Source organism: Helianthus annuus, chromosome 11 (assembly GCF_002127325.2).
Source record: "Helianthus annuus cultivar XRQ/B chromosome 11, HanXRQr2.0-SUNRISE, whole genome shotgun sequence".
In the NCBI taxonomy this organism is placed as follows: Eukaryota; Viridiplantae; Streptophyta; class Magnoliopsida; order Asterales; family Asteraceae; genus Helianthus; species Helianthus annuus.
In genome coordinates, this window is record NC_035443.2 from 101,420,864 (window position 1) to 101,443,374 (window position 22,511).

The 22,511-nt window shown below is 41.0% G+C and overlaps 1 protein-coding gene and 1 long non-coding RNA gene across 3 annotated transcripts; one reads left to right on the forward strand and one right to left on the reverse strand.

Annotated features, from left to right (window-relative positions):
* The first annotated feature begins 1,545 nt into the window (after positions 1-1,545).
* LOC110919096 lies at positions 1,546-2,586 on the forward strand. Its single transcript, XM_022163374.1, has one exon. It carries the CDS (start codon positions 1,546-1,548, stop codon positions 2,584-2,586), a length of 1,041 nt encoding a protein of 346 aa, XP_022019066.1.
* A 7,281-nt stretch (positions 2,587-9,867) lies between these two features.
* Positions 9,868-18,604, reverse strand: LOC110918439. 2 transcript variants are annotated; one of them, XR_004870965.1, is made up of 4 exons: positions 18,564-18,604; positions 17,986-18,052; positions 11,000-11,066; positions 9,868-10,046 (listed from the first exon to the last, which is right to left on the reverse strand). It is a non-coding gene; the product is annotated as an uncharacterized LOC110918439 (long non-coding RNA). The 2 variants fall into 2 exon arrangements; XR_002581302.2 differs by lacking the exons at positions 17,986-18,052; positions 18,564-18,604 and adding an exon at positions 11,578-11,714.
* Between the last annotated feature and the right edge of the window lie 3,907 nt (positions 18,605-22,511).

The window sequence follows — 22,511 nt, forward strand, 5'->3', positions numbered from 1 at the left end:
TAAGCCGAACATCCAACGGGTTCTGATCAATCCGGCTCTGAATATCATCCAAAGATTTCCTCAACTCATTCACCCAAGCATGTAAATTACCTTGGTTGAACAGAATCTTCCTCAACATAGGTTTCAAATTCCTCATTTTCTTCACAACAGAAAGCATAGTGATACCTTCAACTGTTTTAACCCATTCACTGTGAACAACCTCCTTAAATTCAGGTTTCGTTACAATGAAATTCAGAAATTTAAAAGGTCTCGGCTGATTCCCATTAGATGTCACCGTTCTTAAAATGCACGGGGTATGGTCAGACACTCTAAAGGGATGAAACAAAGCAAAAGCATCCGGAAAAAGATCAATAAAAGAAATATTACCCATAATTCGATCTATCTTTTTGAGAAGGCCCACCCCACTCTTTGGCTTTTGACTCCAAGTATATTGCAACCCATGAGCTTTAATATCAAACAATTCAGCTTGTTGAACACAGTCATTAAATTCACGCATTCCAATAGACGACTTGGAAGACCCGAACAAAGAATCTTCTATATTGAGAGCCAAATTGAAATCTCCCATCACCACCCACGGCTTGTCATGACAGAAAGCCCTATGCTTACATAAATCATCCCAAAGGCGTCTTCGATCTTGATACTTGTTCTCAGCATAAACAAAAGAGCAAAAAAGGAGCTTTTTGCTATCTTTAAAAATAACCTCAACATGCATAAGTTGGTCTGATTGAAACAGGACCATAACATCAAACACATTAGGATTCCAACCGAGAATAATCCTTGTACCCCGAGAGCATAAACCACCATTAGACGTCCAGCACCAATTACGGAACACATACTTACACACTTTAGCCAACTTAGAGACATCTACATGAGATTCAAGAATAGCACACATATCTAGCTTGTTATCAGCAACAATAGAACGAACCTCACTTTGTTTCAGGGACCGGTTCAAGCCCCTAACATTCCAAGACATTATGCTACCCATTTAAACCATTCAGACCGGGAGTGCTTGCCCCCTCAGAATTAGTATGCTGGTTACTAGTCATAAACTGTGCCATCTCAGTCGGAGTAACCTCGTTCACCTCGTCATCTGTCTTCGTAGACCGATTGGTCTCCACATGCAACCTAGTGTCTTTGTCAACATCTCCGAGCTCCTCTCCATTTCCATCCACTCCCGCTAAAACTTCAAAGGGATTCACTGTTTTAATATGACTAGACCCCGAGCTATTATCTTGCTTCGTTCCTGAAGTACTCGCACCCGATTTATTTGGTTTTGGCTTGTAAACAAACTTTTGTTTCTGTTTTTTCTGCCCAACCCCAAACCTAGCAACCTTTCTTTTATCCGTGACAAAACCTTCCTCATCCACCGTTACTTGCTTTTGGCTAACAGTGACATTCTTAGGACAGTTTTGGTCATTATGACCAAAAATGCAACAAGTAGCACAATGATGCAGTTTCCATTCATACTCAAGTTTAACTTTTTCCATGATAAATCTCTGATGGAAGGTGGGCATAAGGCGGATATCGGATGTCAATAAATCTCTGATGGCGTATCATATTTACAGCATTCTTTCGGGTAGGAAGTCGTTGTGGACTACCTGGATAGAGTTGTATAGACTGCGTGGCCGGAGTATATGGGACATTCCGGTTCAAGTCAATTCTCCTTGGGGTTGGAAACGTCTTATGAAATGTAAAGATATTTTTCGTGAGCATTTATGGACGAAGATTGGTAATGGTCATAGCACATCGCTTTGGTTTGACAAATGGACGTCCGAGTGCCCGTTGCAATATATAGTGACTCCTCGTCAGATGGCTCGATATGGGTTTAATATCAAATCTAAAGTAGTTGACGCGATTAGCGATGGCCAGTGGCTTTGGCCGGAAGCTTGGAGAAATGTTTACCCGATCCTTTTTCAGCTCCAACCTCTTAACTTGGCGGATACAAAGGATAGAGTTCTATGGATGAATTTGGATAACAAGCTGGTTCCGTTTTCATCTAGGGAGGTTTGGGATTCTATTAGATGGCGTGATCAGCAAACTTCATGGGCAAAGGTTGTTTGGTCCGCTTTCAATATTCCAAAACATGCGTTCCTTTGCTGGCTTATTCACAAGAAGAAGCTGTGGACACAAGACCGGATTCTTCGTTGGAACCATACGGTTACAGGTTCGATGAATCTCATGTGCTGCTTACTTTGTTATTCAGGGGTAGAGAACCATGAGCACCTCTTTTTTGAATGCCCTTACTCGAAGATGGTATGGAGTAAAGTGAGAAAAAAAATCCGAATGGATACGGTTCGAGAAACATGGGATGACATCACTTCGAAGCTTGTAGCTGCGGCAAACTCGAGATCGGTTTATGCGGTGGCTAGTAGATTAGTGGTGGCAGCTACGGCTTATACTATATGGCGGGAAAGAAACTCGAAACTCTTCAAAAACAAACTGAGACCCCCGGAGCAACTTGCTGAGGATATTATCGACACTGTCAGATTAAAGTTAACTTCTTTCAAGTACAAGCGGAATGTGAATGTCAAGCGGTTCTTGGAAGAATGGATGATGGATAAGGACGAATTCTTGGATGAAGAGTGAAGACCATTTTGTTATGTCATTTGATGTAATTGGTTGTTTTTTGGTTTTGTGTTTCACTCTTTAGTGGTATGCCACTAAGAGAACTAGGGAGTATTTTCAGCTTCCTACTTGTTTTTATTTATATTTATAAAATCACCGGGGTAACCCTTTACCCAAAAAAAAAACTTTTTCCATGATAAAACCATCCTCTTCCAGCTTCGGTATAACAACAACTATCTGGTCCTTAAGAACATTATCTGCACTAACTTCAATCAAGGCTCTAGCAAAGCTGCTCCTACCCCAGCTATCCGCACACATGTCCGCTGTGTAGCTATCCAACATTTTTGGTGTTCCAATTTTCGACGCCAACAAGCTCAAACCATCATCCATATAGATAGAAATAGGAACATTATACAGCTTAACCCATATCGGAATGGATTTAATTCCTTCTTTTTTCAAGCTGACCGAAGGCGACCAAATGTTAAGAAAGATAGGGACTTTACGAATCAGCCAAGGCCCACCCTCAAGAGCTTTATTCATACCTTCCTTTGTATCAAATTTAAAGAAGAAAAATCCTTCAGCGTTCATCATGACTTTAGCCAACCCAAACTTTGCCCAAACATTTTTAACATAATAATCCACAACAGGAAACGGCAATCTATTCCCCAGAAAATAGCCAAATAGCACGTTCTCAAACCTGTCTTTAACCATTTTAACTACCTCCCTTGGAATAACAATATCAGCTTCCTGATGAGTCTCTATTGTATCCAGCTTCCTGAAGTTAACTTCACGATTAGACTTAGAGTTCATCATCACCTTTTTAGCATAAGATACCTGGTTCTCCTGGTTCTCTTGTTGTTTATCAGCATAAATGTTCTCAACCGGAGCCGTTATTTTCTCCAATTCATCCAGAACGTTGATAACTCGAGGCTCAGTCAGATTATTCACAACCACTCCACGTCTCGGTGCCATCGTTTTGCCATCAATATTCAGAATTTTACTCCCCAAGCCCTTCAGCACGGTCGGCGGCTTCCCATATAAATCACGGTAATCAGCATTCAAAGATGGTGGTTTCCCAAAAAATTCATTAATATCAGGCGGTTCAGAATTCATCTTCGTATGAAACTAATCACATGCAGACGTAACAGTAGCTAAACAGAATACGGAACAAACCCTAATCAGCCGACAAAGAACAAAACCCAAGCGAATCAAGAACAAACCCTAATCCACCAACAAATCAAGACCTTGACGAAAAAAATAGTAGCTAATCAGAAACCCTAATCCGCCAACAAATCCAGAACTTGCAACGTACCAGAATACCAAATCAAGAACAACCCAAGCGAATTGGCGGCAAACCCTAGCAAAAAAACGAAAAGAACAAACCCTAAACCTGATTTCAAAAGATTAGAAACCACGGTAGAAGTCTAGAAACCTTACTCAGAAGGATCGACAACACCACAATTGCTAACCCAGATCGATCAAGAATAAGATCAGAATGAACAAGAAGCTAGGGTTTCTCAGTGATCGCCAAAATCGCCCAAATTCATGCAATTCATGCTTCACATAAATGCTTTTCTCCACTACCTCCCACCTTATTATCCATTTTACCCTCCTTAGTGCCTGAAGTACTTGGACCAGCTTTGTTAACTTTCGGCTTGTATATGAACTTAGCTTTTTGCTTCTTTTGAGTAGTTCCAACCCGTATAGTCTTCCGCTTATCTGTAACAAATCCGTCCTCATCAACCACCACTTGTTTCTGTTTGTTGTTCACATTTGTCACACCCCCAAAATCCACCTGCGGAGTATCACCGCTTGGGAGCGTGACTGACCAGGATCAAGCCACCAATCATATAGAACAATGTATAAAGTAAAAGTAATTGCAATTTAACCAAACCAATCCATATGAAAGGTGTTCCAAAACATAAATATGTTATCACTGTTTAGCGGAAGCGTATAAGTAAAACCCAACATAATAAAGTGTGAAATGTCATAAGTGTTTAATGAAACAATCACGATCCAAGCCCACAACGACCAGCTCCTCCCTGTGCAAGCTCCATGTATCTAACGACCTGCAAGGCATGTAACAGAGGATCAACAACTAGTTGAGCAAGTTCACAGAAAGTAAATGTGTAATAGTAAGTTCGTTTGTAACATGTGGCTCTACTGGGCCGATAGTACATTCTACTGGTGGGGGCTTCCCATGTTATATATCCACCAGACTATTCGTAACCATAAGTGTTCTACATATCCCGAAAACAGTAATACCTACAAGTTTACGTAGGTTTTACGTAAGTATCCTTCACAACCGAGGATAGGGGTACGCGAGGGTTTACGTAGGTTTTACGTAAGTGCCTGACACAACCGAGGCAGTAGTAAGTATAAGTTCACGTAGGTTTTACGTGAGTGTCCTTCGCAACCTGAGGACAGTGATTAGTACAAGTATATGTAGGTTTTACGTATGTGTCCTGCACAACCGAGGACGATGGTATGGTAGTCTAGTAACAGTGTATGTACGAATCTATTCAATCTCATTCCTTCAATCCCATTCCCAAGCCCTGGGAATGGGCCTTACTAAGAGTGTGAACTCACCTTGGTTTGCTCGGTATGTTATTGCTTCTAGGGTTAATTAAATGTCTAAGTCCGTTACACACGACCTAGGATACATTGCACATGATTCGATGTAAGGATTACATTCAATTAGGGTTTACAAGTCCTTGATATACAAGCAATTGTGTTATGTGTGTTCATTGTGTACAGAATGATATGAGGTGATTGTTCACACATATAGGATCATACAGTTGCATTCAGTAGCATACAATCATATACATACAGTAAGCTTCAAAACTGATGTTTGTCATAAGCATATATCATATGTCGTATTCTGACTAGTAGCATGCAAATCAGGGTGACAATCATGCTTAATTCACAAAGGTTTGACAACACAGCACAACAGAAGGTCAGACAACATTCCAGGGCAACAAATTCGGACCAAGGGGGTTCCTTACCTAAAAACTCGGACCCTCAAGGCTTTATATGCAAAAATTCGGACAAAAGGGGAGTTCCTCCCTCACAAATTCGGACCAGAGGAGGGGTGGGGGTTAAAACTCAGACAGGGGATGGGGCAAAGGTTCACAAGGTCGGACAGGGGAGTCCCCCTTCACAAAACTCGGACCAAGGGGGGGGGGGGTTTCCTGGCTTAAAAACTCGGACCCTTAGTCCCTGGGTTAAAATTCGGACCCCTCCCTTCATGTATAAAACTCTGACTTCCATTCCTTCCCTAGGATAAAACTTGGACTTTCTTCCCTAGGATAAAACTTGGACTTTCTTCCCTAAGATAAAACTTGGACTTTCTTCCCTAGGATAAAACTTGGACTTTCTTCCCTAGGATAAAACTTGGACTATCAATTAGGGTTACAAAACTCTGACTATGTTTATCACAAAACTCAGACTCTTGTTAGGTATAAAGTTCGGACTAAGCATGTTGTTACAAAACTCAGACAAACACAAAACTCTGACCTTTGTGACTTCACAAAGCCCTGACTGTTAACAACGAGTTTCAACATACGTGATTTCCACAGCCAATTCACAGAATCAAAGCAACAGTTACATTCTAACATTCATACGATCAAAACCCTAATTCATACTTTCATAACGCAGAATCAAATCAATCATCAATAGTTTTGATAAATCAATCATCTAAATCATCAGGCAATGATTACACAACAATCAACATCAATTCACAATAATCAGAATTCAATAACACAGAATCATTACATATGGAACTAGGGTTTACATGAATCACATAATCAAGAATCAGTGACAACAAACAATCATTAACAATTACCTTGAATTGATTCTAAATAGATTGAAAGATCAAGATTGATGTAGAAGACTTGTGCCAATGATGGAGATGATGATTGCCAGAGAAGATCAGAGAAGTGGAAGTACGTGTTTTGTTTTTGTGTGGTGATTAGTGAATGATTAGGGTTAAGAATCACTAGGATTTCACTAATTACTCTATACATCCCTAAGTATCATATTTTACACAAGTACACCATTTCAAAATAGTTCACAATTTCACCACCAAGTTCATACATTTGACAAATCTTTCATAATTAACCCATAACCATGTTCAATATACAATATACTTAACTGAATCAAAGCGTTACAGTTTCACAGCAAACTAATTGTGCAATTAAACAACTAAACAAACAATGAACGTGCAATAAATGCGAAAATGGAATCTTAGAAACTCGAGTTGTCACATTATCCCCAACTTGAAAGAAATTTCGTCCCGAAATTTAGCATGCGGTTACTGAGGAAGCTAGGTAAGTTATATCGTTTACTGGTTTTCCTGGGGTATCACATCATCCCCCCGTTGATTTGGAATTTCGTCCCGAAATTCTATAGTAGTAGCTTCAACCTCAGTAGTGGTTGCACGGTTTCCGAATAACTGGGGATACTTGAGTTTCATTTGATCTTCACGTTCCCAGGTATACTCTGGGCCACGACGGGAGTTCCAACGAACTCGTACAAGAGGTATTCTAGTGTTCTTGAGGACCTTGACATCCTGGTCCGTGATTTCAACGGGTTCCTCGACGAACTGCAACCGCTCGTCGATAGTGAGTTCCTTAAAAGGAACTATGAGGGTCTCATCTGATAGACACTTCTTCAGCCTCGACACGTGGAATACGTTGTGAACTGCACCGAGTTCAGCTGGTAGGTTTAGCCTGTAGGCTACTTTGCCTATCCTTTCAGTGATTTCGAACGGTCCAACATACCGTGGATTGAGCTTGCCTCGTTTACCAAATCTAACCACACCCTTCCAGGGTGAGACTTTGAGTAGCACTCGATCACCAACTTGGAACTCGAGTGGTTTTCTGCGTTTATCAGCGTAGCTTTTCTGGCGATCACGAGCTGCCGCCATGCGTTGTCGTATCTGTGCTATTCGTTCAGTAGCGTCAACTACCATTTCTGGACCTGTAATCCGACTATCCCCCACCTCTGCCCAACAGAGAGGTGACCGGCATTTACGTCCGTACAATGCCTCGAATGGAGCGGCTTGTATGCTGGTGTGGTAACTGTTGTTGTACGAGAACTCCACTAACGGGAGATGTTTTTCCCAGCTGTTGCCGAAATCGATAACACATGCCCGAAGCATGTCTTCTAGAGTTTGAATCGTGCGCTCAGACTGCCCATCCGTCTGAGGGTGATAAGCTGTGCTCATGTCTAATCGAGAGCCAAAAGCTTTGTGCATTGCTTGCCATAGTTCTGAAGTGAATCGTGCATCCCGATCCGAAATAATAGAGGTTGGCACTCCGTGCCTCGAAACAACTTCTTTCAAGTAGACGTCTACTAAGGTAGAGAACTTATCTGTTTCCTTAATAGCCAGGAAATGAGCAGACTTTGTGAGTCGATCTACGATCACCCAGATAGTATCATTCCCACGCTGGGATCTAGGCATGACAGTAACAAAATCCATGGAAATTTCTTCCCATTTCCACTGTGGTATCCTGGGTTGTTGCCGCAGGCCTGAGGGTTTCTGGTACTCTATCTTGACTCTCGCACAAGTCAAACACTTGCCAACGTAAGTTGCTATGTGGGCCTTCATGCTAGGCCACCAGTATGTAGTTCTAAGGTCGTGATACATTTTATCCGAACCTGGATGTATCGAGTAGCGAGACTTATGAGCTTCATCCATCACAAGTTCTCGTAAACCGCCATATAGTGGGACCCAAATACGTCCTGTTACATAGTAGGCGCCGTCTTCCTTTTGTTCTAATCGTTGCCTTGAGCCGCGTAAGGCTTCAGTCCTGACGTTTTCTGGTTTCAATGCTTCCACCTGAGCATCTCGTATCTGTGCAGGAAGATCAGACTGAATAGTGAGCTGCAAAGCTCGTACACGCCTAGGTAGAGTATCCTTTCGACTGAGAGCGTCAGCCACAACATTGGCCTTGCCTGGATGGTACTTGATGGCGCATTCGTAATCATTAAGCAACTCAACCCATCGTCGTTGACGCATGTTCAATTCCTTCTGCTTGAAGATATGCTCGAGACTCCTGTGATCGGTGTAGATAGTGCACTTGGTACCGTACAGGTAGTGTCGCCATATCTTGAGCGCGAAAAAAACAGCTCCCAGCTCTAAATCATGCGTCGTGTAGTTCCGTTCATGAACTTTGAGTTGTCGCGAAGCGTAGGCAATAACTTTATCCCGTTGCATCAATACACAACCAAGACCCTGTATCGATGAATCACAATAGACCACAAAATCATCTGTGCCCTCTGGCACTGAGAGAATAGGTGCGCTGCATAGTCTATCCTTCAGATACTGAAAAGCGGTTTCCTGGGAATCTCCCCAACGGTAGGTGACACCCTTCTGTGTCAGCATTGTAAGCGGCTGTGCGATCTTTGAGAAGCCTTTGATGAATCGTCTGTAGTAACCCGCCAGACCCAAGAATTGGCGTATTTCAGTTGGTGTACGCGGTGCAGGCCAGTTCCTGATCGAATCTACCTTGGATGGATCAACATGAATCCCATCCCTGTTCACCACATGGCCTAAGAAGTGGACTTCACGAAGCCAGAAGTCGCATTTTGAAAACTTGGCGTACAGTTGTTCCTTTTGAAGTAGTTCCAAGATAAGACGTAAGTGCTGCTCGTGCTCCTCCTGACACTTGGAGTAGATCAGAATGTCGTCGATGAAGACAATGACGAACTTGTCAAGATAGGGTTTGCACACCCTGTTCATAAGATCCATGAAAACTGCAGGCGCGTTCGTAAGCCCGAATGGCATGACTAGAAACTCGTAGTGACCGTAGCGAGTTCTGAATGCTGTCTTGGGGACGTCCTCATCCCGGACTCTCAGCTGATGGTAACCTGACCTTAGATCAATCTTGGAGTAGTAACTCGACCCCTGCAACTGGTCGAATAAGTCGTCAATATGAGGAATAGGATAACGGTTCTTCACTGTGACCTTGTTCTGTTCGCGGTAGTCTATACGCATCCTGAAAGTGCCATCCTTCTTTTTCACAAACAGTACTGGAGCTCCCCAAGGCGAAGAGCTTGGACGAATAAAGCCCTTATCCAAGAGCTCTTGTAGTTGCTTTGACAGTTCCTCCAGTTCAGTTGGAGCTAAACGGTACGGTGCGCGAGCTATAGGTGTTGTAACACCCTTAATAATTTAACATATTTTAACTAAATATTTCATGAAACTTTATAAAATCAGAGTTTACAAAAACCTTTCGAGTTTAATTCCATACATACTTGTGATGATACCAACCACATCCAAGATATTGCATAACTAGATAAAAGTAATCCCTGCTAGTATACTAATCACTAGTTCGAGGGATTTAAAACATAGTCAACAAAAGAAAATACGACATGTTTAAAGTTTAGACAAAATTAAGTTTAGTGCGGAAGCTTCGAGTTATGTGTTCGGTTCTTGACATGCACTTGATCGCCATCCGGGAGGACCTCATTCATACCTGAAGTCAAACACTAAAAACATTAGTTTAGACTTAAATAAGTTACATATAAACAATCCCCGACATCAAAAATTAACAAACAAAACATAATTTTTCTGGGTTCCACCGTAACTTACGGTGTCACCGTAAGTTACGGTGAAGCTGGGATGTTTTTGGTTCTGCCGTAACTCAGGAGGATCTCACCGTAACAGTTTGAGCTCCACCGTAAATTACGGTGGGACCGTAATTTACGGTGGGCTCTGCACATTTACCCTTTAACTATTTTTCAACTTTACAAGTTCATATCTTTTTACTCGCTTGTCTGTTTTAGCCGATTCTTTTTACTATGAGTCCGTAATGAAATTACGGACTCAACCATGTAATTTTTATGTCGTGGAAACCAAGATTTCGACAATCGGTTCACAATTTCCTTGTCTCAATTATCCAACCCATTAGTGAAGATGCATAGCACCTCATCCCCATTCTTAAAACCTTTTTGACGTAATTACCCAAATTCCCGGGCTCATCTATTTGATGTATTTGTGCCATTCCATGGCTTTGCATTCCCGTAGGACTATTTACTTGTTTCTTCGGAATTCAAGCATTCCGTTTCAAACGACACTTTCATAGAGCTTCTATTGTTTGACCCGATATCCCGGGTTCTTAGTCTTAAAATTTATATAACCAATTTAATAACGTGGTACAATCCACCACTTAACGAAATATGAGACTTTCAAGTCCCTATTCTCATAAATTCTTTTATAAAAGCATCTTTTGACCCGTTTGGCTAATTAGTGAAAACTATCACTTTGTTGACATGCCAAACTAAATTCTAAGTCCTTCTTTTGACCCGTTTGATGGTCGAGTGTACTTGTCACTTAAACGACGCATCAAACGCATCCTTTACACTACAACATCAATTACATATCAAACCAAAGCATTTAAGCATAAGTTAACGGGACCAAGTCACGTACCTTCAAAGCACACCTTTTCCGCGGGTATCGCCTCCGGCGTGTCCACTTGACGTCCCGGATTCCTTGCCTAAAGAGTCCAATTCATAAAAGATTAGAACTCTTTTTCATAAGCTTTAACGCATTCATTCATTACATATGTAAATCTGCGTTTTTAGCAATCTTTAACATTTTAATCCTCATTTAGGCGTTTTATCAAACACCTTGCGGGTCAGATTTTTACATGATCTAAACCAAGTTCATAACTTGAATTTATCACTCAATTTAACATCAGTTAGACATTATACACATATTTTAACATCAACAATTTCAGAGATTATCTCACAAATTTCAATTTTCACTAGAACAAGAGTCTTAATCCTAGTGTTTATCAAGTTCTACTAACTTACTAATCACCCATTATAGTGATTTTGATTTCTACAACTAACATGCAAGATTTTTAACAAGAATCATCTAGGGTTTGTCCCTAGACTTCACATTACTTCCAATTTCATGTTCTACAACACATAATCAAGCTCAACCTTCGATTTCAATCTCATGTAAGAATTTGATTTGTATCAAAATAACCTAATTTGACATACCTTATGACCTTCTTGACGAGGAGATCACAATTCTATGTTCAGATTTTGATTACAACATGATTTGAGCCTTCAATTTAGAGTTTTTTTGTTGATGTTAGGGTTTTGGAGGTGTGGGTGTCGCCCCTCTCTGTTGTTGATCGACCAGAACCTCAGTTTTGAGGTGTTTGGTTTGATTTCTTACTACTTTAGTAATTAGAGTTTCTATTTTAACAATTTTAGTCCCTCCACTCTTCTCTAGTTTATATTTTTGCCCTTTTAACTCATTCAAATGTTACTACAAGATTCTTAACTAACTAGGTTATTTATCCTAGTTAATTTATTCTTGTTTATTATATATTTTATAATTCTAGTATATAGTTTTAAAATTTCGGGATGTTACAAGTCCACCCCCCTTAAAGAGGGTTTCGTCCCCGAAACCGAATTACGTACCGAATAGCGTAGGGTAGAGCCGTTGCATTTCTTCTTCGGACTCCCACGTAGTATCCGCACCCTTCCGGTGTTCCCATTTAACCTTCACTTGGTTGATCCTTTTGTTTCTCAAACTTTTCACTTTACGATCTAGGATTGCAATTGGCCTTACCGCGTAGTTAAGGCTGTTATCCACCTCGATATCGTTGTAGTGGACACGAGCAGTTTCGTCCGCTAAACATTTACGAAGATGTGACACGTGGAATGTGCTGTGTACCCCACTCAACTCTTCAGGTAGCTCGAGACGGTATGCTACCTTTCTAACCCGTTCCACGATTTCAAATGGCCCGATAAATCTTGGGCTCAACTTTCCTCTTTTTCTAAATCGAATTATCCCCTTCCACGGCGATACTTTCAACATTACCTTATCGCCCACCTGAAATTCTATTGGCCTCATTCGTTTATCCGCATAGGATTTTTGTCGATCCTGAGCTGCTTTTAAGTGTGTGCGGATCAAGTCGATCTTACAATTTGTAGCTCGGATTATATCAATCTGAGCTAACCCCCGTGGGCCAACTTCTCCCCAACAAACCGGGGTTCGGCACTTTCTACCATATAACATCTCGTATGGAGCCATTTTAATACTCGCGTGATAACTGTTGTTATATGAGAATTCGACTAAGGGTAAATGGACATCCCAACTGCCCCCAAAGTCGATAATGCAAGCGCGCAACATACCTTCCAACGTTTGGATTGTTCTCTCACTTTGCCCATCCGTTTGGGGATGGTAAGCAGTGCTAATAAACAACTTGGTTCCCATTTGCTCTTGGAAACCACGCCAGAAATCAGACGTAAACCGGGTATCTCTGTCAGACACTATGGATATCGGTACTCCGTGACGCGTCACAATCTCATTGGTATACACTTCGGACATCTTTTCTGATGTATAAGTCTCCCGAATCGGAATGAAATGTGCACTTTTTGTCAATCGATCCACAACTACCCATATGGCGTCAAAACCACGGCTGGTTTTTGGAAGTTTAGTCAGCAGGTCCATCGTAATTTGTTCCCACTTCCAAACTGGAATGTCTAATGGTTGCAGCTTACCGTATGGTTTTTGATGCTCTGCCTTGACTTGTAAACAAGTCAAACACTTCTCCACGTACTTCACGATATCTCTTTTCATTCCGGGCCACCAATAATTTTGTTTTAAATCATTATACATCTTGGTCGCCTCCGGATGTATCGAATAACGAGATTTATGGGCTTCGTCAAGTAAAAGTGCTTTGGCTCCACATGTATTGGGAACCCAAATCCTCCCAAATCGAGTTTTTAATCCTTGGTTGCCGTCCTCCAAGTCTTTTAACTGCCCTACTATTCTTTCCTTTTTCACATTCTCTTCTTTTATTGCTTCACTTTGAGATTTTCGAATTTGGTCGAGCAATCCCGATGTCACAATTAGTTGCATCGATCGGACTCGAATAGGCGCATAATCCGTCTTTCGGCTTAACGCGTCCGATACTACATTAGCCTTCCCGGGATGGTAATGTATGTCACAATCAAAATCTTTGACCGTCTCCAACCACCGCCTTTGCCTCATATTTAATTCCTTCTGATCGAAGAAATACTTTAGGCTTTTGTGGTCGGTAAAAATAGTGAACCTTACCCCGTACAGATAATGCCTCCATATTTTCAAGGCGAACACCACCGCCGCTAGCTCGAGGTCATGAGTAGGATATCTCTTTTCGTGAGTTTTCAACTGCCTTGAGGCATAGGCTATAACCTTGCCTCGTTGCATCAGAACGCAACCAAGCCCCGAATGCGAGGCATCCGAGTAAACTATCATATCATCCGTTCCATCCGGTAATGACAATACCGGTGCTTGTGTCAATTTTTCCTTAAGCGTTTGGAACGCCTTTTCTTGGTCCTCGCCCCACATAAATTTCTCCTCCTTGCGGGTTAGTTTGGTCAGTGGCATGGCAATTTTGGAGAAATCTTGTATGAACCTCCGATAATAACCCACAAGCCCCAAAAAGCTTCTGATTTCCGAAGGATTCCTCGGTGGATTCCATTTCGCCACGGCTTCTATTTTTGACGGGTCTACTAATATCCCGTTTGCATTGATGACGTGCCCGAGGAATTGCACCTCTCGCAACCAGAAGGCACATTTTGAAAATTTTGCATACAACTTTTCTTTTCTGAGCGTCTCCAAGACTTCGTACAAATGTCTTGCATGTTCCGCTTCGTCCTTTGAGTATATTAAGATGTCGTCAATAAACACTATTACCGACTTATCTAACATGGACTTGCAGACCCGATTCATGAGGTCCATGAAGGCCGCGGGCGCATTTGTTAACCCAAAGGACATCACCAGGAATTCGTAGTGTCCGTATCGCGTACGGAAAGCCGTCTTCGGTATATCTTCCTCCTTGACTCTCAACTGGTGGTACCCCGATCTAAGGTCGATTTTGGAGAACCATTTAGCACCTTGTAATTGATCGAATAAATCGTCAATCCTTGGAAGTAGATATCGATTTTTCACCGTGAGTTTGTTCAACTCGCGGTAATCGATGCACATACGCATACTCCCATCCTTTTTCTTAACAAACAACACCGGCGCGCCCCACGGTGACACGCTCGGGCGAATAAAGCCTTTGTCGAGGAGATCTTGAATTTGAGACATTAACTCTTGCAATTCAGAGGGTGCGAGCCGATACGGTGCCTTGGCCACGGGTTTCGCGCCCGGAATCAATTCGATCCCGAACTCTATCTCCCGTTCCGGCGGTATTCCCGGTAGGTCTTCCGGGAACACATCGGCGTATTCGCGCACTACCGGCACGTCTTCAATCCTTAACGATCCTTTGTTTGGTTCATTCGCGTATATCATGAATGCTCTACATCCGTGCTTCATGAGCTTGTAAGCTTTTATCATCGAGCACATAACCGGTTTTCCTTCCTTCTCACCACGTATAATAATCGATTTCCCACTTGGAGATTTTAGTTTTATTTCCTTGCGGAAACACATGACTTTCGCATTATGTCGGGATAGCCAATCCATTCCGACCACTACTTGGAACTCTCCCATGGACATAGGAATTAAATCTATCGGGTATTCCTCATCATCTATGCTTATCTTACAATCTCGACATATATCACATACAAGGAAACTTTTGTTGTCACCTATTTCTACCTCTAAAGGCATAGGTAATTTTGTTAGTACAAAGGAAGGATGTCGAATAAGTCCATGTGAAATAAAGGACTTATTCGCACCCGTGTCAAATAGCACATGAGCAGGAATTGAATTTATGGCAAATATACCTGAGACCACATCGGGCTCCGTTTTCGCCTCCACTGCCGTTAGCTGGAAAGATCTAGCTTTTGCTTTTGGTGCTTCAGTGTGCGCACCCTTGTCTTCCTTCTTTCCGGACAATTCCGGACACTCGGATTTCTTGTGACCCGGCTGATAGCATTTGTAGCATACCGAAACTTTCCCCGGGCACAATACAGCCGTGTGCCCTGTCTTCCCGCATATAGGACACGGCTTGTCCTTAAACCGACACTCTCCCTTGTGCCCTTTCCCACATACTTTACAGCTTGGCGAGTTGCTTTTTCCTTCTTGCTTCTTTGATGAGTCGGTTACGCGTGCCTTTTTAGTAGGACTTGGATTAACCACTTGCGCCCTTCTTTCACCCCTCTCAACTTGTTTCTTCAACTCTATCTCTCTTTCCCGAGCGGCGTTGATGATTTCGGTGAGGGTTTCGTGTTTTGAGGGAGTCATGAACTCCCGATACTCTGCGCTTAGCATATTATAATAATAATACACTTTCTGCTCTCCGGTCGTCACCAATTCATCACAAAACCTTAATTTGTCAAGAAAAGTTCCCGTGATTTTATCAATGGACTCGCCCTTCTGCCTAAGCTGGATAAATTCCTCTTTGATTCGATTAATAACAGCCTTGGGACTGTGATGTTTAAGGAAGGGTACCTTAAACTCATCCCATGTCATCGCCTTCGCTTCTTCACTACCGATTTCCTTTTTCTTATTATCCCACCAATCTTTTGCTTGTCCTCTCAGTTGACCCGTGCCATACGCCACGAAGTCATTTGCGTCACAGTGGGTTCTCTCAAATACCCCTTCTATATCACTTAACCACCTTTGACACACTATCGGATCCACTTCTCCGTTGTAGAGTGGTGGTTTGCATGCCATAAATTCTTTGTACGAGCAACCCTTACGCTCTACCAATTTCTCCTTGGCTGAACTTGCATTATCCTCCAATTTCTTTATCCTTTCATCCACCACTGATAACACCGTGGTTTGGATTTTATCGATGAAACCCGACAAACTATTCTCGATTGCTTTTCCTACCTCTTCAGCAATCACTTCTCTCATTTGTTCGGTGACTCTTGGCACCGCTTCGTCATTTCCTTTATCCGTCATCTTTGAAACTGAAATGTTTACATTTAAACGTTAAACATTTCGTTTATAACATTGCTTCTTTTGTTTTGGTTTAGTCAAGTTCTCAACTTGCTTTAACTGTTTAAATTTAGTGCACCTCCCGGGTTTAAGTGTGTTAACACACTTTTCCCATGCACTTTAATTTCCTTCTCATTCATATATAAGACATAATTTTTGTTAACATAATAAATTAATTCTTACCGGACGATCGATCAAGCTTGAACCGAACACTTTTGTTGACAACCTTAAGCTCTGATTACCAACTTGTAACACCCTTAATAATTTAACATATTTTAACTAAATATTTCATGAAACTTTATAAAATCAGAGTTTACAAAAACCTTTCGAGTTTAATTCCATACATACTTGTGATGATACCAACCACATCCAAGATATTGCATAACTAGATAAAAGTAATCCCTGCTAGTATACTAATCACTAGTTCGAGGGATTTAAAACATAGTCAACAAAAGAAAATACGACATGTTTAAAGTTTAGACAAAATTAAGTTTAGTGCGGAAGCTTCGAGTTATGTGTTCGGTTCTTGACATGCACTTGATCGCCATCCGGGAGGACCTCATTCATACCTGAAGTCAAACACTAAAAACATTAGTTTAGACTTAAATAAGTTACATATAAACAATCCCCGACATCAAAAATTAACAAACAAAACATAATTTTTCTGGGTTCCACCGTAACTTACGGTGTCACCGTAAGTTACGGTGAAGCTGGGATGTTTTTGGTTCTGCCGTAACTCAGGAGGATCTCACCGTAACAGTTTGAGCTCCACCTAAAATTACGGTGGGACCGTAATTTACGGTGGGCTCTGCACATTTACCCTTTAACTATTTTTCAACTTTACAAGTTCATATCTTTTTACTCGCTTGTCTGTTTTAGCCGATTCTTTTTACTATGAGTCCGTAATGAAATTACGGACTCAACCATGTAATTTTTATGTCGTGGAAACCAAGATTCCGACAATCGGTTCACAATTTCCTTGTCTCAATTATCCAACCCATTAGTGAAGATGCATAGCACCTCATCCCCATTCTTAAAACCTTTTTGACGTAATTACCCAAATTCCCGGGCTCATCTATTTGATGTATTTGTGCCATTCCATGGCTTTGCATTCCCGTAGGACTATTTACTTGTTTCTTCGGAATTCAAGCATTCCGTTTCAAACGACACTTTCATAGAGCTTCTATTGTTTGACCCGATATCCCGGGTTCTTAGTCTTAAAATTTATATAACCAATTTAATAACGTGGTACAATCCACCACTTAACGAAATATGAGACTTTCAAGTCCCTATTCTCATAAATTCTTTTATAAAAGCATCTTTTGACCCGTTTGGCTAATTAGTGAAAACTATCACTTTGTTGACATGCCAAACTAAATTCTAAGTCCTTCTTTTGACCCGTTTGATGGTCGAGTGTACTTCGTCACTTAAACGACGCATCAAACGCATCCTTTACACTACAACATCAATTACATATCAAACCAAAGCATTTAAGCATAAGTTAACGGGACCAAGTCACGTACCTTCAAAGCACACCTTTTCCGCGGGTATCGCCTCCGGCGTGTCCACTTGACGTCCCGGATTCCTTGCCTAAAGAGTCCAATTCATAAAAGATTAGAACTCTTTTTCATAAGCTTTAACGCATTCATTCATTACATATGTAAATCTGCGTTTTTAGCAATCTTTAACATTTTAATCCTCATTTAGGCGTTTTATCAAACACCTTGCGGGTCAGATTTTTACATGATCTAAACCAAGTTCATAACTTGAATTTATCACTCAATTTAACATCAGTTAGACATTATACACATATTTTAACATCAACAATTTCAGAGATTATCTCACAAATTTCAATTTTCCCTAGAACAAGAGTCTTAATCCTAGTGTTTATCAAGTTCTACTAACTTACTAATCACCCATTATAGTGATTTTGATTTCTACAACTAACATGCAAGATTTTTAACAAGAATCATCTAGGGTTTGTCCCTAGACTTCACATTACTTCCAATTTCATGTTCTACAACACATAATCAAGCTCAACCTTCGATTTCAATCTCATGTAAGAATTTGATTTGTATCAAAATAACCTAATTTGACATACCTTATGACCTTCTTGACGAGGAGATCACAATTTTATGTTCAAATTTTGATTACAACATGATTTGAGCCTTCAATTTAGAGTTTTTTTGTTGATGTTAGGGTTTTGGAGGTGTGGGTGTCGCCCCTCTCTGTTGTTGATCGACCAGAACCTCAGTTTTGAGGTGTTTGGTTTGATTTCTTACTACTTTAGTAATTAGAGTTTCTATTTTAACAATTTTAGTCCCTCCACTCTTATCTAGTTTATATTTTTGCCCTTTTAACTCATTCAAATGTTACTACAAGATTCTTAACTAACTAGGTTATTTATCCTAGTTAATTTATTCTTGTTTATTATATATTTTATAATTCTAGTATATAGTTTTAAAATTTCGGGATGTTACAGGTGCTGCTCCTGGAGCTAGCTCGACTTGAAACTCGACCTGGCGATGAGGCGGTAGACCAGGTAAATCTTCAGGAAACACTTGAGGAAATTCGCGTACAACTGGAATGTCCTCTCTCCTTTTCTCCTTTGTCGATGCATCAGTAACTAGTGCCAAAATGGCAGTATGACCCTTCCGTAAACATTTCTGAGCCTTCAAGAAAGAGATGATGACTACCACAGCACCACTCTTGTCGCCTTGAACTTCGAGAGGTTCTTGACCAGAACGAGGAATACGAAAGATCTTCTCCTTACATAGGATCTCTGCTTGCTGCTTGGATAACCAATCCATGCCAACGACAACGTCAAAACTACCCAGAACTATAGGAATGAGGTTGTCACACCCCCAAAATCCACCTGCGGAGTATCACCGCTTGGGAGCGTGACTGACCAGGATCAAGCCACCAATCATATCGAACATGTAGTTAATGTCAAGTATAATAAATGTAAACCAATTATTCAATACGATTGATGTTCCAACAAAACATAATTTAAGTAGCGGAAGCGTAATAATGATATCCAATGTATGTAAATAGTTCAAGTGTTGTAAGTAAGCATAACATCCACGATCCAATCTCCACAACGACCTGCTCCTCCCTGTGCAAGCTCCATGTATCTAACGACCTGCAAGGCATGTAACAGAGGATCAACAAACTAGTTGAGCGAGTTCACAGTTAACAGTTCAGTAATAGTATAGTGTGAGTAGTAGTATGTTCGTTCGTTATGTCGTGTATCGTAATAGTTTCCATCGCGGCCTCCCAGGCAGGTATGCGAAGATATTAGGGGGATGTTCATCCCGTATATTCTAGACTAGGTTTACTTGTATCGCGGCCTACCAGGCAGGTGTGCGAAGAATAGTAAATTACAGTTCGCGGCCTTCCAAAGGCAGGTGTGCGAAGTCAGTCATAATATCGCGGCCAACCCTTGGCAGGTGTGCGAAGATCAGTTCAATAAGTGTTACTAGTCTAGTAGTAGTTCTCACAGTGGAGTATGTACAATAGTTCATCAGATCACATCACTACGTTCCCGTATAGATAAGTACCAGTAAATAATCAAATCCCATTCCCACCCTGGGAACCCCATGCCTTGGCTGTGTGAACTCACCTTGGTTTGCTCGGTATGTTATTGCTTCTAGGGTTTGCTAATCGTCTAAGTCCGTTACCCACGACCTAGGATGTATTGCACATGATTCGATGTAAGTATTTTACGTTCAATTATGTTTACAACTCTTTGGTGTTCAACGGTAACATACGGTAACGTATCGCACAGTAACATGCAGTATCATTCATAATAACATGCAGTATCATTCATTAATACGTACCATCATAATCAGACAGTATCACTTAGTCGTATACAATAGTAGACACTAGCATGCAGTAGCAGGTTGTTCCAAATTTGAGCACATATACATCATTCAAGGCTTAACAGATTCTACAACATTTATCATACAACTCAAGACTTCATATGAACATTCACAGGGTCATGCACTTCTCAAAACTCAGACAAGTATGGGGGGGGTCTCCCCTGTTCAAAACTCGGATAACACATGATATATCATACAATAAACTCGGCCCATCATGTCACACACACAAACTCGGACCTTGTGATTTAAATGATCGGACCAACATTACAAAGCCATAAACTCGGACCCTTGAGTCCATTAATTAAACTCGGACCAACAAAGGCCCAAACAAAGTCGGACATCCACAAATTTTATAATAAACTCGGACAAGGGGTCCCCCTTTAAACTCGGACTACCCTTCACATAACCAAATTCGGACCATCTTATTTTCATTAAACTCGGGCAAGAGAAAGGAGGTTAAACTCGGACCCAATGTCATCATATTAACTCGGACCCATGATTGTGTTAAACAAACTCAGACAAGCAACAACATTTTAATAAAACTCGGACATCAAGGTTCATCAAGTAACTCGGACCATTCATTAAACTCGGACATGATTTTCATTTACTAAATTCGGTCCATGTTAGTATAATCAATAAACTCGGTCCAAAGATAATACATTAAACTCGGTCATATGTTGGTCAATAACCTCGGACATATGTTAAATCAATAAACTCAGACATATGTTTAATCGTTAAACTCAGACTATCTCATGACTAACATATATTATCAAAACTCAGACAATCAAATGGCGATTGAAACAGTTACACGTGAACATTCAACAGTTACGCATACGAACAAACCCTAGTTCTATTCATATTGACGGCATCATCATAATAATCCACCTATGATCATCAATTAATCATTACAAGAACAATATAATCAAGCATACAACTATTCATATTCGTTTCTCAACAATCGGAAATCCTTAAACGCAGAGATATCACATGTGAAACTAGGGTTTTTCATGCATACATAATCAATAATCAAGAATTGATATCAATCCAATAACCAACGAACAATCATTAACAATTACCTTGTGTTGATTCTAGAGGAAGAGAGTAATCAAACTTGTGATGCCTTGCAAATGATTTGGTGATGATTGCTAGGAAGATTAGAGAGTTACAAGTACGTGTTTTGATTTTTGAGAGAGTGATTAGTGAAAAGGGAATTAGGGTTAAGTATAATCAAGTTCACTAATGGCCCTCTACACCCCTAACTAATATATTTTACAATAGTACACCATTTCAAATAGTTTCACAGTTTCACCACTAAGTTTATATATTTACCAATTTCACAAATAACAAACAACTATGCACAATCCAATAATCAAAACATATATAATCCCATGGAAATCAATTGTGCAAATACACGACTAATCAATACATGAACGTGCAATAAATGCGAAACAGAAATCTTGGAAATTCGAGTTGTCACATTATCCCCAACTTGAAAGAAATTTCGTCCCGAAATTTGGTACGCACTCACTGAGGAAGCTAGGTAAGTTATATCGTTCACTGGTTTTCCTGGGGTGTCACATCATCCCCCCGTTGATTTGGAATTTCGTCCCGAAATTCAGTAGTAGTAGCTTCAGCCTCAGTAATGGTTGCATTGGTTTCGTATAACTGGGGTACTTTTCTGTCATCTGGTCTTCGCGTTCCCAGGTGTACTCTGGGCCACGTCGGGAGTTCCAACGAACTCGAACAAGAGGGATTCTCTTGTGTTTGAGGACCTTTACATCCCGGTCCGTGATTTCAACTGGTTCCTCGACGAACTGCAACCGCTCGTCGATAGTGAGTTCCTTAAAAGGAACTATGAGGGTCTCATCTGACAGGCACTTCTTCAGATTCGACACATGAAATACATTGTGAACTGCACCGAGTTCAGCTGTCAGGTTTAGTCTGTAGGCTACTTGGCCTATTCTTTCAGTGATTTCGAACGGTCCAACATACCGTGGATTGAATTTGCCTCGTTTACCAAATCGAACCACACCCTTCCAGGGTGAGACTTTTAATAACACCCGGTCCCCGACCTGAAATTCCAAAGGCTTGCTACGCTTGACCGTGTAGCTTTTCTGACGGTCGCGTGCTGCCGTCATGCGTTGTCGTATCTTGTGCAATCTTTTCCG

Excerpts from the sequence above, each read along its gene's own strand:
- LOC110919096 (XM_022163374.1), top strand. The coding sequence starts at position 1,546 with ATGGCGTATCATATTTACAGCATTCTTTCGGGTAGGAAGTCGTTGTGG.